The sequence below is a fragment of the Callorhinchus milii genome, unplaced genomic scaffold (assembly GCF_018977255.1).
Source record: "Callorhinchus milii isolate IMCB2004 unplaced genomic scaffold, IMCB_Cmil_1.0 Scaffold7, whole genome shotgun sequence".
Taxonomy (NCBI): Eukaryota; Metazoa; Chordata; class Chondrichthyes; order Chimaeriformes; family Callorhinchidae; genus Callorhinchus; species Callorhinchus milii.
The window spans coordinates 24,136,143-24,149,304 of NW_024704748.1; the positions used below are offsets into that span (position 1 = coordinate 24,136,143).

Consider the following 13,162-nt stretch of genomic DNA (forward strand, 5'->3'; position numbering starts at 1 on the left):
TGACGCGTGCAATAATAACAGTGATAATTATCAGGAGGATGTCTCAAAGTGCTTCGCAGGATTCACTGTAAAGTGTAGCGACTGTGTATTTTGTTGGCAAACTCTTTGCATGTAAGTCGAGTAATGTAAAAGGACTTTCTCTATTAAAGCACTCGAGGAGCATGTATTCCGATTTAAACTTCTCTTTTGATTATTTTCAGCACAATCCAAAGAAGATGAGTAAAGGGCCTACTCTCTTCTCATGTGGAGTTATGGGTAAGTTTTAGTGCTGTAATCTGTTTTGTAAGTGGTGGTAATTGATATAAATTCATCTTATGGTGTATCATTAACGGTCTTGTAGGGTATACAAGGGTAAGGGCAGCATGAGCATCATTTGACACCAAGAAATATCTCCAGAGGCCAATTATTAGAGGTATTAAAGGGGAAAGGGTGGGACAATGGGATAAAAAGACCTTTCAAGGTCAAATAAATCGGTGGGACAGGCTCGATGGAACAAATGGCCACATTCCCCTGTTTTCCTACGTTCCTAGGTACTGTCAACCAGGCTGCAGCCTCTGGTGTCACAGTTCACGGATTGGTGACAGAAACCTGTTCCATTAAAGAGAATTTTCTTTCTTAAAATGCACACAAAAGGGTTTGATGCTTGAGGAAAAATGTCCAAAGTTATTTTCAGAGTATGTGAATCAGTGCCCAGAGGATCTACATAATGTGTCCCAAACATAGGGACATAGGAACAGCAGTCGGCCATTCAGCCCCTCAAGTCTGTTCCACCATTCTATTAAATCATGGCTGATCTGTACTTCAACTTCAATTACCCACTTTTGCCCCATATCCCTTGATACCCTGACCTAATAAATATTACAGGTACAACATAAGGGGCACAAAAGATGACTCTCCAAATCGGAGGGATTACTTTTGGAAGTCCCAGCCTTGCCTCTTAGAGTTGCGGCAAAGATATAAGGCAAAGAAAGTTTTAAGGTTAAGTGAACTTAAGCTGATCTTCTCAATACCATAGATCCCGTGTATCTGCCAATACCTGGCAGATGGATGCAAATGTTACCGTTGTTACCTCAGCCTTTTTGAGAGCTGCATTGGCAAAGATCTGGGTGAGGACCTGAGTCGGTCCCTCTCAACTTTCTCCTCTGTAGGGAATAGTAGGTCAATGAGAGTCTAACTAAGTGGGAGAAACAACTTACAATAATAAGGGGTGAAGGAAATCAAGAAACAAATCATTTGGTGGAAGGTCTCGAGATTCCAGTCACTGAAAGCAGTAGCTCATGAAACTAGGAGGTGTGAAGTTTTGGCGTGCTATCAATAACATCACCCATGCACAGAATGAGCCGAATCAGCAAACTCTCCCACTACTCATGCCTCTACCATTCTCTTAAAGCAACTAAGGGGTTTTAGGATGTTTCAGCCATGTTGAGCCACATTTCTAATCTTTCAGAAGGAATTGTAAATCAGTTCGATTGATCGAAATTCAGATATTTGCCTAAAACTCCTTCTATACCTACTCATCGAGGAGAGCCTTGATAAACGGAAGTTGTGATTTTTCGCAATAAGAGGGCTTATATGAAAAGTGCATTGTTAAACTTATCCCAAGAAAGTTCTTGTGAAGACTGCAGCATTTCGGATGTAATAATAATAATAATCCTTGCATTCGATGTCGCGTGTTGTCATGTCGTTGAGACGTGTCAAAGAGCTTCACGGAATGTATTGTGAAGTGGATTGACTGTGCACTTTGTGGGTGAAACGCAGCAGCCAATGGCGCACAGCAGTGTCCTACAAATGTAGAAGCCTCAGTCCCTTTAAGAAAACAGGAGACACAGACAGTGGGAGAGTTTGCTGAGCAATGTTTACGCCAAGCATGCGTAATGACATTTTAGCACGCCAAGATTTTGCACACCTCCTTGTTTAAAGGAATTTTGCTTTCAGTTCCTGGAAGCATGCGACTATCAGATGATATTTTATTTATTTCCACCCTTCACTATTTATTGGATATTTCTCCCACACTGTTATGTCCTCTAATGACCTACCATTTCCCGCTGGGTGAGGGAATGAATTAAAGTACACTGAGATCTCTCTAGCAATGCCAGTGGTTGAAACCAAGCAGCTTAATCTGTTACTATAGTGAGTGGCTTGGGTTGGTTGGAGCAGTAAAGTCACGGTGGCAGAAATGCATGATTATTCAGTGATAGTCTTATAAACCCTTGTATTGTGGAAACGCAGCTTCAAACACTTGAAAAGCAGCTACTGCATATTAAGGATTGTGCTGCTCTTGAATTTCCATCATTATTTGAGTTACTGATCAGTAAATTGGTAGATTATGATACTCTTACAGTGGCCTGTGTGTTTGGAGACAGCAGGCTGTATTGCTAAAATACAGTGACCATAAGGCACTAATGATCTAAGTTTTTAAAGCTGATATACTTTTATTATTCCTGTTGCATGGAAATACCTTACCACCCATTCCACTGTATGGGGAAAGGGGTCTGACTCCATTGGAGAATCTCCACTTTGTGGAATATTATGTTTAAAGAACCCACATGACATTATTCAAACAGAAGGGAATAGCAAAGGGAAGGGAGTATTTCCCAGTGTCCTGGCCAATAATCCTCCAGTTATTGTTCATGCCCCACCTGATTGCTAGTAAGACATTGCTGTGAACAAATTGGCTGCCACGTTTGCCTTCAAATACAGTCACAGAAACTACAAAAACTCAATGAAACTTTTGAGATGAATTGATATGATGAGGTGTTCTAGCAGATGCAAAGATTATTATTATTATCATGGCTGTTTGTCATTGCTGTGAACATTGCTGTGAGCAAACTGTCTGCCATGTTTCACCCATAAAATGCACAGTCAATCCACTTTACAGCATGTGAAGGGTTCTGAGACGTCTCCACGACGTGATAAGGTTCTGCATCAAATGCAAGGATTATTGTTAATATCAGCAGCAGGAAGGCAAGAGCGGCACATGCATTCAGTGAGGCTGACTGCATCACAGTTTCTTGTTGCAAAACATGCGTAACACCGAAAACTGCCAATAAACACACTTGTCACTCAGGGTAGAAGGAGATACTTGTGGTGAAGACCATGAGCACTGCAAAAGCAACAACCTCTGATTCAGCAAGGTTGTTTGTATTCTGGGTGGAATGGATAAGTTTGTGATTGTTACTGCAATGTTTTATAATCCTGTCATCTTTAGTTTTGAGATCGGACTCTCGCACATCCAACCGCAGATTTCCTAAATGCCACAAATCCATCCTTATAATAATAATAATAATCCTTGCATTTGATATAGTGCTTTTCACGTCGGGAGGACGTCCCAAAGCGCTTCACAGAACACACTGTAAAGTGAATTGACTGTATATTTGTGGGCGAACGCGGCAGCCAATTGCGCACAGCAATGTCCCACAAACAGTCGTAGATGAAAATGACCAATTTATTATTGTTTGGGGTTTTTGGAGGGATTATTATTAGGCTCTGTGTGGAGTAAGGAAACTTGCCCAAGGTTTCGCCCTCTGCCTGGAATTGAACTCAGGTCTCTCGCTTGCAAAGCGAGTGCTCTAACCACTGAGCTACAGGACTCCTTGCTCCGAGCAAAGAAACATCTACAAAGCAGAAGTTCAAAGTGGGGGGAAAAAAGTAGTGCAGTTCACATCTCTAGACTGTACACAGCCAGAAAGTGTATTTCACTGCGGGATAGTTTGTCAGTTCGGCAAAACAGAATGTTTTCTGTCAAATAAATTTGCAAGACATTTCACAGAACCAGCAATTATTATTTTTAGCTTTCAGTCATTTCAGTCCTTTCTTGGTTTTGTTTTTTGCACCTTTTTGCACCTTGAACCTTTCGTTCAAGTACCAAGAACCCTGAAACTGTTTAAGGAAATCCTGAAATATATTTAAAAGGCCCCAGTAAACTGAAGACAATGTATTTGAGTCCTTTCTGAATCATTTTGCTCAATGACTACTGTCCCTGTAACTTGTCAATGTAAAATTATTCCAAATTGGGTGTCAATCCACAACTGTTTGTGCGACACTGCTGTGCACAATTGGCTGCCACTTTTCGCCCACAAAATACACAGTCAATCCACTTGACAATATATTCTGAAAAGCGCTTTGAGACATTTCAACAAAATGATAAGGTGCTCTATCAAATGCAAGGATTATTATTATATTAATTTGTCATATTCTTATGACTTACCTTCTGATTGCTTCCAAATAATTTCTTTGGAAATTTTTTTTGGTTTGCTTTGTTCTTTGGTAAACTGGATAATTTTTATTCTAAGTTTGCGTTGCTCTTGAAGAGTAAGTAAACAGGATTTTAATATAGATTTCTCAAACTTTAGCCAGGCTCTGTTATACAGCGCCCAGACTTTCAAAACTGTTCTAGTCTTGCCCGATAGCCTGAAGATGATGTAAAGCACCTTGCTATCGCTAACAGTGAATTGGTTGATTTCCTTCGAGTGCATATTGTGTCTGGTATCTGTAGCCAGCCATGAAAAGGCTTCCTTTGCTTCTCCCTCTCAATTCCATACTTAATTGAAAGGTGTGTATTCATTTGGTATAAGATTTTTAAAAATTTTTTTTAAGAGTTGGCTTGGGAATGATTTCTACTGTGGAGTTTTCTCAGAAGGTAAGCTAGTGTTTGCTTACCATCAGACCTGGGAAGTGGCTACATGATCCTGTTTGTGGCACAAATTCAATCCCGCTGTAATGACCCATTGCTCACCTTTCCACTTCAGTTCCTACTCACAATACCAGTGCTCCAGAACACAGTGTAACACTCATTGACTTGAAAATGTTGGCATGTCTCAATTTGCGTCAATGCCATGTACTGACAGACACGGATTGTGTTGATGAGCTGAAAATTGCTATCTGGCCGACTGATGAACGAATGGCGTGTATTTGTGGCTGAGGAATAGCTCTGTGAATTTAATATTTAATTACTATTTTAATTACTGATTTTCAAGGGGGCACTCCATCACTTCTGCGTACTAGGGTGGATGATGCTCAAATGACAACGTGGAGAGTAGCAAAGTCCTTTGGCCTTCATTAAAGGTTACTTAAATTAATAAAAATTCCAAATTAAATTACAAATTAAATCACCATTGCTAATTACAAAATGCCATATTAACACAACAATGGACGCCTGTGGTATGATAAATATTTTCACTCGTGAGTTGATCGTAACTAACTAGTGATGTAGAATGATCCCTGAGCATCTGCCAGATCATCTGAAAACATCATCTCATACAGTCGTTCAAGAGTGTGAATTAAAGAATTTCTTTCCTGTTGAATGAATGAGAAGCAGTAGTTTGATAAGTTGCCTCTTCTGTGACGTTGTCCACAGCACCAGCCTAGTGCTTCGTGGTACAGTTCATTGAAACAGGAACTGCTTCTATATCAGCATAAGCAGTGGCTGAAGGCCATCATCAAATGCCTGAAATTCCACCTGGTTTTAATCTGACATTTTTTTCCCTCGAAAAAAATTGTGGAAAATTCTTAAACTTAGTCTCCATTTGAAAGATGGTTCTTTCTAATAATCAGCTTCCAAATTAAACTGAAAGCAAGGATTTTCTACAATGTTCCATTTTCTTAAAGTTTAAGGCAACGGCGGTCTTACAGGCTAAGACTAAATAAAATTTTGAGGCTCTGTTGCTTAAAGGGGAAGTGTATTCCATTGGCTTGCTCCACAAAGGGAGATTAGTACATTTATCATCTTTTACTCATTTCTGGCTCTGTTATATGCTTTGAACTCTATACAGTATAATGGACCATCTGGAAGCAGATATTTTGTGTAGAACATCTGCTCCGATATTGCGAATGAGGAAGTCTATCAGTATTTTTGAAGCAAAGGCACAATGTGTGATATCTCTTATTGATGATGGAACAATTGTTAGTTGACTGAACTTCCTCTTTAGTAAAAAAAACTTTGAAGACATGCTTTTCCAAGTGATTAAACTTGAGCTCAAATGGAACAATATACGTTAGTGCAGCGTTGGTGTTGGCTGAATGTCCAATACTTAGATTTTATTGTAGACAAATTCGAAAGTATAAATATCTGGCATATTTTCTTTGAAATGAAGAGCAGAGTTGCTCCCATTACCAGGGCTGCTATTTGCAATGTCCACAGAGTGCGGGAACTGCTGAATGGTTTAAATGTAATTGAATTGGGCAGAGGATTGGAATAAGCAATTCCTCAATCCAGCTGGACCTGTCTACCTTTGCATTGTCTCAAGGCCAAATGCAGTAAGTCACAGTCTCGGGGTCCTACCCCAACGCCGGGGTTCCCAAGCCTTGGCTCTTGCCAATCTACGCCTAATACTTTCCTGAATTAGGTAAGCAGGGTGCGGCCCTCCAGGGAGAGAGTGCGCATTCTATTTCAACAATCTGTCTCTCTAATTTCCATGTGTAAGTGGGATGCATGCCGTTCTCAGGTTTGGATGCTCTTTAAACACGGTGATGGGTTTCCTCATGTGTCAGACACCCAGCTGCCCCCCAAAAAGTGCAGTGACTAGACACAATGATGGAGCCCCTTGTGTGTTTCTTTTTACCCCATCAAAAGTCAGGGCCAGATTAGACGGACTGCCTGGATTGACGCTGACTTGCCCTGATTTTCTTTAACCAAATGACTTAACTTTTTGTTTTGCAAGGGTGAGAATACGTTAAAATTATTTCAAAAGGTAGGTTTAAACGAAGATTCTTATAGTCTATGTGAACTTGATGCAGATGCATCTGCGTGGCTAAAACACTAATTGAAGCCTACTTATTTTTTTGTTCCCTTTTTGAAAAGACGGTGACCGGTGGAGAGACCTCAGGAAATGTCAGATTGAACTCGAGCAAAGCTCCAGTAATCTGGATCCACCATGGACGTGTTTAACTGGTTCGGAGGAGTGTCAAGAGAGTGGCGTGTGGTCGAGGGATGCAAACACAGCGGGTGCTGTGACCAGCTTAATCAAAGATCTCAGCCTCAGCGACCGCAATGGAAACCCTTCGGCGCCTCCCAGCAAACGTCAGTGTCGGTCGCTGTCTTTCTCAGATGAACTGTCCAGCTGTCGGTCTCCGTGGAAACCCAGTGGGTCAAAGGTGTGGACTGCTGTCGATAAAAGACGCTGCCACAGCGGGGGAAGTGTGCAGCGCTGCTCAAATGGGGTCTCTACAATACAAAGGAGCTCGAGCTTCAGTCTTCCTTCAAGATCCAATGTCTTTTCTCTGTCGTGTGACCCAGCAGCTCCCAGCAGCAGGTCTGCTTGCCCACAAGGCCAGGGAATCTGGGTCTCGCCAGCTTGTGCAGGTTCGAAGAAGACCTGCTCGGCGGCTCCAGCCCAGGGGATGCTTACAGAGCCGATCTGCTGAGACCCCTGTCCTTGTCTCATGAGCAGATATCTGTGCTGGAGTTCAGCTTGCCGTCCACACCCACCTCGGCTGCCCAACTCGCCCAACAGACCAGCAGGTTGCTCCGATGCAGGTCTCAACCGTGTGTCCTCAACGATCAGAAAATTGGGATGAAGCGCCGCAGACAGGAGCAAATTCAAGAGCAAAGACCATCCCTGGACCTCGCCAAGATGACTCAGGTATGAAGTCGTGAGCAGACTTTTAACCTTAGGCTTACATTTTTTTTCTCTCCAATTTCTTTACGCATAGAAACGGCGAAGTGAATGAAATCATCACAGAACTTTACATGTTGACTTTGTGCAATCTGTGTTCTTGTGGCCTTTTTTTTACTCCATTGCAAAAGTCCCAGCATTCAGGTAGGTTCATCGCTGGAAATTTGGCCGCTTTTCGTGACTGTCCTCACTGACAAACAGGTATCGTGGAGAATGAGGACATGGCATGAGTTATGCGTCAGAGTTTACAGCAGGTAAAGCAAACACAAGAAGCAGTTAGGAATCAGTCACCCAACATTTGCACTCGCATCGAGTGCTCGAGGGAAGAGGATTCATTCATGGAGAATTCTGTTGTAAAAATCAGGAGAGATCCTGGATCAATCCAGTTTTGTTGTTGTTGTTTTAGTTCTTGTATGCCGGGGAGAATGGATGTGAGGAAATGCATCCCTGAAAATCATGAAGGAAGTTCTCTCTCACCTTTCATAATAATAATAATCCTTGCATTTGATATGGCGCTTTTCACGTCTTCTAAACGTCTCAAAGCGCTTCACAGAATAGACTGTAAAGTGAATTGACTGTATATTTGTGGGCGAAACGCGGCAGCCAATTGCGCACAGCAATGTCCCACAAACAGTCATTGATTGAAAATGAACAATTTATTTTTTTTTGTTTTGGAGGGATCATTATTAGGTGTGTGGAGTACTACAACAACAACAACAACAACTTGGATTTATATAGCGCCCTCCACGCCGGATGGTGTCTCAGAGCGCTTCACAGTAACGAATCCCGGGGCCGAGCCACGGGGAGGGGAGGGGGAGTGGAAGGTGACCAAAGGCGCGGTCGAAGAGAAAGGTCTTCAGCAGAGACCTGCAAATGGGAAGGGAGGGAGTGAGACGAAGGGAGTGAGGAAGGGAGTTCCAGAGCCTTGGGGCATAGTGGCTGAAGGCACGGCCGCCGAGGGTGGAGCGGAGGACTCGGGGGACGAGGAGGAGGCCAGGCCCGGAGGAACAAAGGCAGAATGCAGGCGGCAGAGTTTTGGATGATTTGGATTTTATGTATGGTGGTGGATGGGAGACCCACGAGGAGGGGGTTAGAGTAGTCCAGCCGAGAGGTGACAAAGGCATGGACCAGGGTTTCAGTGGCCTTCGGAGAAAGGTATTTGCGGAGACGGGTGATGCGTCGGAGGTGGAAGAAAGCGGTGCTGGTGAGGGACCGGATGTGGGAGAGGAAGGACAATTGGGGGTCGAACCTGACGCCTAGGTTGCGTATGGACTCGGAGAGTTTTAGGGTGAGGTCGGGTAGGTGGAGGAGGTGAGAGCCGTGGGATTTTAGACGTTGATGAGAGCCAAAGAGTATGGCTTCCGTCTTGTCGATGTTCAGTTGAAGGAAATTTGTGCTCATCCAGCCCCTGAGATCTGACAGGCAGCTGACAGAACATCAGGGGACTGGGGGTCGCAAAGAGAGGTGGAAAAATAGAGTTGGGTGTCATCCGCGTACATGTGGAAATGTACCCCATGTCTGCGGATGACATCCCCAAGAGGGAGCATGTAGATCAGAAAGAGGAGGGAGCCAAGGATGGATCCTTGGGGTACCCTGCAGGTAACTGGGTGAGAGCGGGAGGAGAAACCGTTTGTGCAGATGTTCTGCTGGTGGTTTGTGAGGTAGGACTCGAACCAGGCGAGCGCGGTCCCACTGAGGTGGATGACAGAGGAAAGGCGGTGGAGGAGGATGGCAAGTAAGGAAACTTGCCCAAGGTTTCTCCCTGCCTGGAGTTGAACCCAGGTCTCTCGCTTGCAAGGCGAGTGCTCTAACCAATGAGCTGCAGGACTCCACAATTTCAATCCACGTTGACTGCTGTCAGCAGATAAAGGAAATTTACCACTAGCTCCAGGGCTAGGCTGACCCACTTTCTGTGGAAGTTGCACCACATTCTAAACATTATTCAACGTACTCAAGGTTATAATTGATGTGTTTTTGTTAGGTTTTTAACGATACTCCCATAAATTCAAGTGCTTTCAATTGCATGTCAGTAACATTCAGCTTAGTCCAAAGCTGTACTTCAGAGTTTGGGTTGACTCCCTGAAGCTAAACTGAGACTATGAAACGCCTCGAGTGGAGGGAGGAGGGTTCGGAAGGGAATTTGAGTGAAGGGTGGAAATCACCTTTGACCTGCTCGTAGAACCTGCAGAATTGGGGAGCGTTCTTAAGACTCAGTCCTAGCTTAGTTTTTCCACAGGTGTTAAAAATACACTACTTTGAAATCAATCACTAAATTTAAGAAGTCTCCTGAATTCTGCAGCATCATAAAGTTTTATCACAAATTGGTCTTGTGGATCTAGACGAGGCAGAATTTCGGGACTTTTGAATGAGTCCCAAACAATTTTCAACGGGTATCCTCTGTTAATATTCCAGTATGTTATTGTCATGGTTATCAGATGTTTGACAATTGTTTCATGGAGCTATTGAAATATGTTTTCAATTGGAAAATGTATGTGTTTTTTTACAAGGCCATTGCAGAGAAAGCGATGTGACAAAATTCCCACAGACAAAAAGCATTTCCATTTGAAATGATTTGCTCCCCTGGTGGAATAATGGACTCAAATTTTCAATAGTACAGTGACCTGTTTTACAGTGAAATGTACTTGTGCTGGTCCTTTATGTGGACGAAGATAGTCATTATGTTTACGAGTGGATGTTACCAGTCAATTACCCCGCTCTTTGTGCCTGATTCCTGTTCACAGCAGATGCATTTCATTGAGCCAAGGTTAGGAACACAAAGGATTTGAAGCCACACAAACAGAAAAAAAGGGGCTTTTAAATCAATATCTTTGGTGTGAGGTACTCAAGAGATTCCTGTGGAAACCCTTAGGAAACGTATTGCTTTCCTTATCACAGAAAACAGCAATGGGCAGCATTGTCATGTAATCAATTGTCTCCTGACCGATAGAATACTTATCAGACTGTTCTAATGGCAATTGAGTTGGAAGAGAGTTGGTAGAGAAATATTCAAGTGACTATTTAACTCTGTGTTCATATGAAAGCATTAACATGGTCAACTACTTGGAGGGTAGGGTGGTGGGGTGATATGGACAGCAAATAAAAGGGTGAATGTGAGATGTCATTGCCACGCTATAGTAGGAATGGAATTACAACTTAGAATTTTAAATTGGTTCAGAAGAAAAATTGGTATGAACGGAATAAAGATTCCCATTCTGTAGACCTAATACAATATGAGATGTGAAACTGAGATCCCATCTGCCTGTTCAGGTGGACATCAAAGATCTCATGGCACTATTCGGAAAGAGAAGGGAGTTTTCTGGGTGACCTACCTGGCTGACAGTCCCCCAAATAAAATTGGTCATTCACTTCATGGCTGTTTGTGAAACATTGCTGTTTGTGAATTGGCTGCTGCATTTGCATACAAATACACAGTCACTACACCTTACAGTAAATCTCATAAAGTGTTTGGAGATGTCTTCTTGACGTAAAAGGCAGCGTATATCAAATGCAAGGATTACTATTATTTATCTGCCTTTTTCCAGCTGAATTATGGTTCATTTGTACAATAGACATTAGATTGATCTGTAAGAGTCCAATGGAAACTGTCAGTGCTGGAGCCACAGTGTTAGGGTTACATTCGCCAGGGCCAAGGTTTTACCACTAGAGCCCAGTTGTTACAATGCCAACTCCACGAGGTGCTCTCTCTGCGCTGGATGAGTGAATTGGCAAACACCTGCCCCCAAGACAGGTTCATTTGGTGACTGAAATGAACGTGAGCTACAGCAAACTGTAGCAGATCAGTAGCAGATTCCTCTTCATCGGCCTTCCCAACTCTTCGCTTCACAAGCTGCAAATCATCCAAAACTCGCACACCAGGCTCCATGACCCCATCACTCCCACCCTCACTTGCCTCCACTGGCTCCCCATCCCCCAGAGGATCGAATTGAAGATCCTCATCCTCACCTACAAGGCCATTCACAGCCTTGCACCCTCCTACCTCTCCGACCTACTATCCCCCCATGTACCTGTCCGTACCCTTCGTTCCTCTGGCTCCGGTCTGCTCCACACCACCCCCGCCCTAACCGCCCTACCATCGGTGACCGGACTTTCAGCCTCTCAGCCCCGAGGCTCTGGAACTCCATCCCCCAGTGCCTTCGCCGCTTCCTCCCTTTCCTGCTTTAAGGCCGGTTTCAAGACCTTTCTCTTCAGCCGTGCCTTCAGCTCCCCTCTCGACTCTCTACCCCCTCCCTTCCCTCCCCTCACCCTGACCATTTCCCCTCTGCTCGGGTCCCGACCCAACTGTCCAACGCCTTGGGGACGTGAAAGGCGCTCTATAAATGCAATCTTGTTGTTGTTGTTGTAGTAGGTGGGTCCAATTTCAACAAAAATTGCATTCATCCATCCCAGAGCCCTGAGATACAGCTTGCAGTGCATCCCAGACAGTCATCTCCAAATGCTGAACTCTGACTTTCAGGAAGTGTTGCAGATTATTTTAAGGCCGTGGAATCCTGGAGAAATCTTTTGGCTAAACTTTTGGCCAGAAGAAGCTTGTTGAGACTACTATCCCTGTGGAGTCCGACATAACTTCTGCTTGAGTCAGGCTATGGCATCAAAGTCATTTCCTTTCAGATCTTTTTTTCCATGCAAGTTTGTTACACATTAATGGGCTGTTGTCCTTTCTTTGCTTTGTCAGTCGAGCCAATTTACTGACCCAGTAAACGCTTGGAATGTGTTGATTTCATTGCATCGATGATCAAATGTGCTTGTTTGTGAATAAGTTAGTGTTGCCGGAGCCTGAGATCCGGGACTATCAGAGATTTCCTGAGCGAGAGACATCACACCCGAACCAACCAGACACAAGCTCCCCTTTAAATAAGTTTTCAAGGCTCGAGCCCTGAATTATCTGCACATCGACCTGACTTTCATATTTTGAGTCACTTCTGTCCTCTTGATAACAAAATGAAATGATTTTTATTTTGCAGCCATTTTCCTCTTCTCCTCTTCCTGAAGTCTCTTGTTGGTGTAAAGCATCTGTTCAGTACCTCGCCCAAGAGATTGAGTGTGATCGGGATAGTGAGTGTCAGGAGGTGATTCAGCCTTGGAAGGCATCATGTTGAGGCTGATTCCTGTTCTCTCTTGACAGGTTTAAAGGTGCTATACAAATGTAATCTTCTTGTTGTTTTGAAATTCTAGTTAGTGTGCAAATTGGCTGCAACGTTTATCTGCAAAATACATAGCCACTGCACTCTATAATAACGTCTTGATGACCAGGTATTAGATCAAACAATTAGGCACAACTGTAAGACCAAATAGCCTTACAGGCTAAGGCTAGGTGGGGAAAAAAAATTGGTCACTCAGTCCATGACTGTTTGTGGGCACTGCTGTGCGCAATTGGCTGTCGTGTTTCACCCACAAAACATACAGTCGACTTACTTTATAGTATATTCTGTGAAGCACTTTGGGACTTCTAGAAGACGTGGTAAAGCTCTACATCAAATACAAAGATTATTATTAATTTGGGAACATGGGTTACTGAGGAAATCTGACGG

The 13,162-nt window shown here is 43.5% G+C and overlaps 1 protein-coding gene across 1 annotated transcript in view; it reads left to right on the forward strand.

The window, feature by feature from the left end:
* The window catches only part of fam53b (family with sequence similarity 53 member B), a 38,099-nt gene that overhangs the window by 11,408 nt on the left and 13,529 nt on the right, over window positions 1–13,162 (forward strand). Inside the window, 3 exon segments of the mRNA XM_007903943.2 lie at window positions 201–255; window positions 6,800–7,305; window positions 7,308–7,580. Coding sequence (XP_007902134.2) covers window positions 201–255; window positions 6,800–7,305; window positions 7,308–7,580 — 834 coding nt within the window.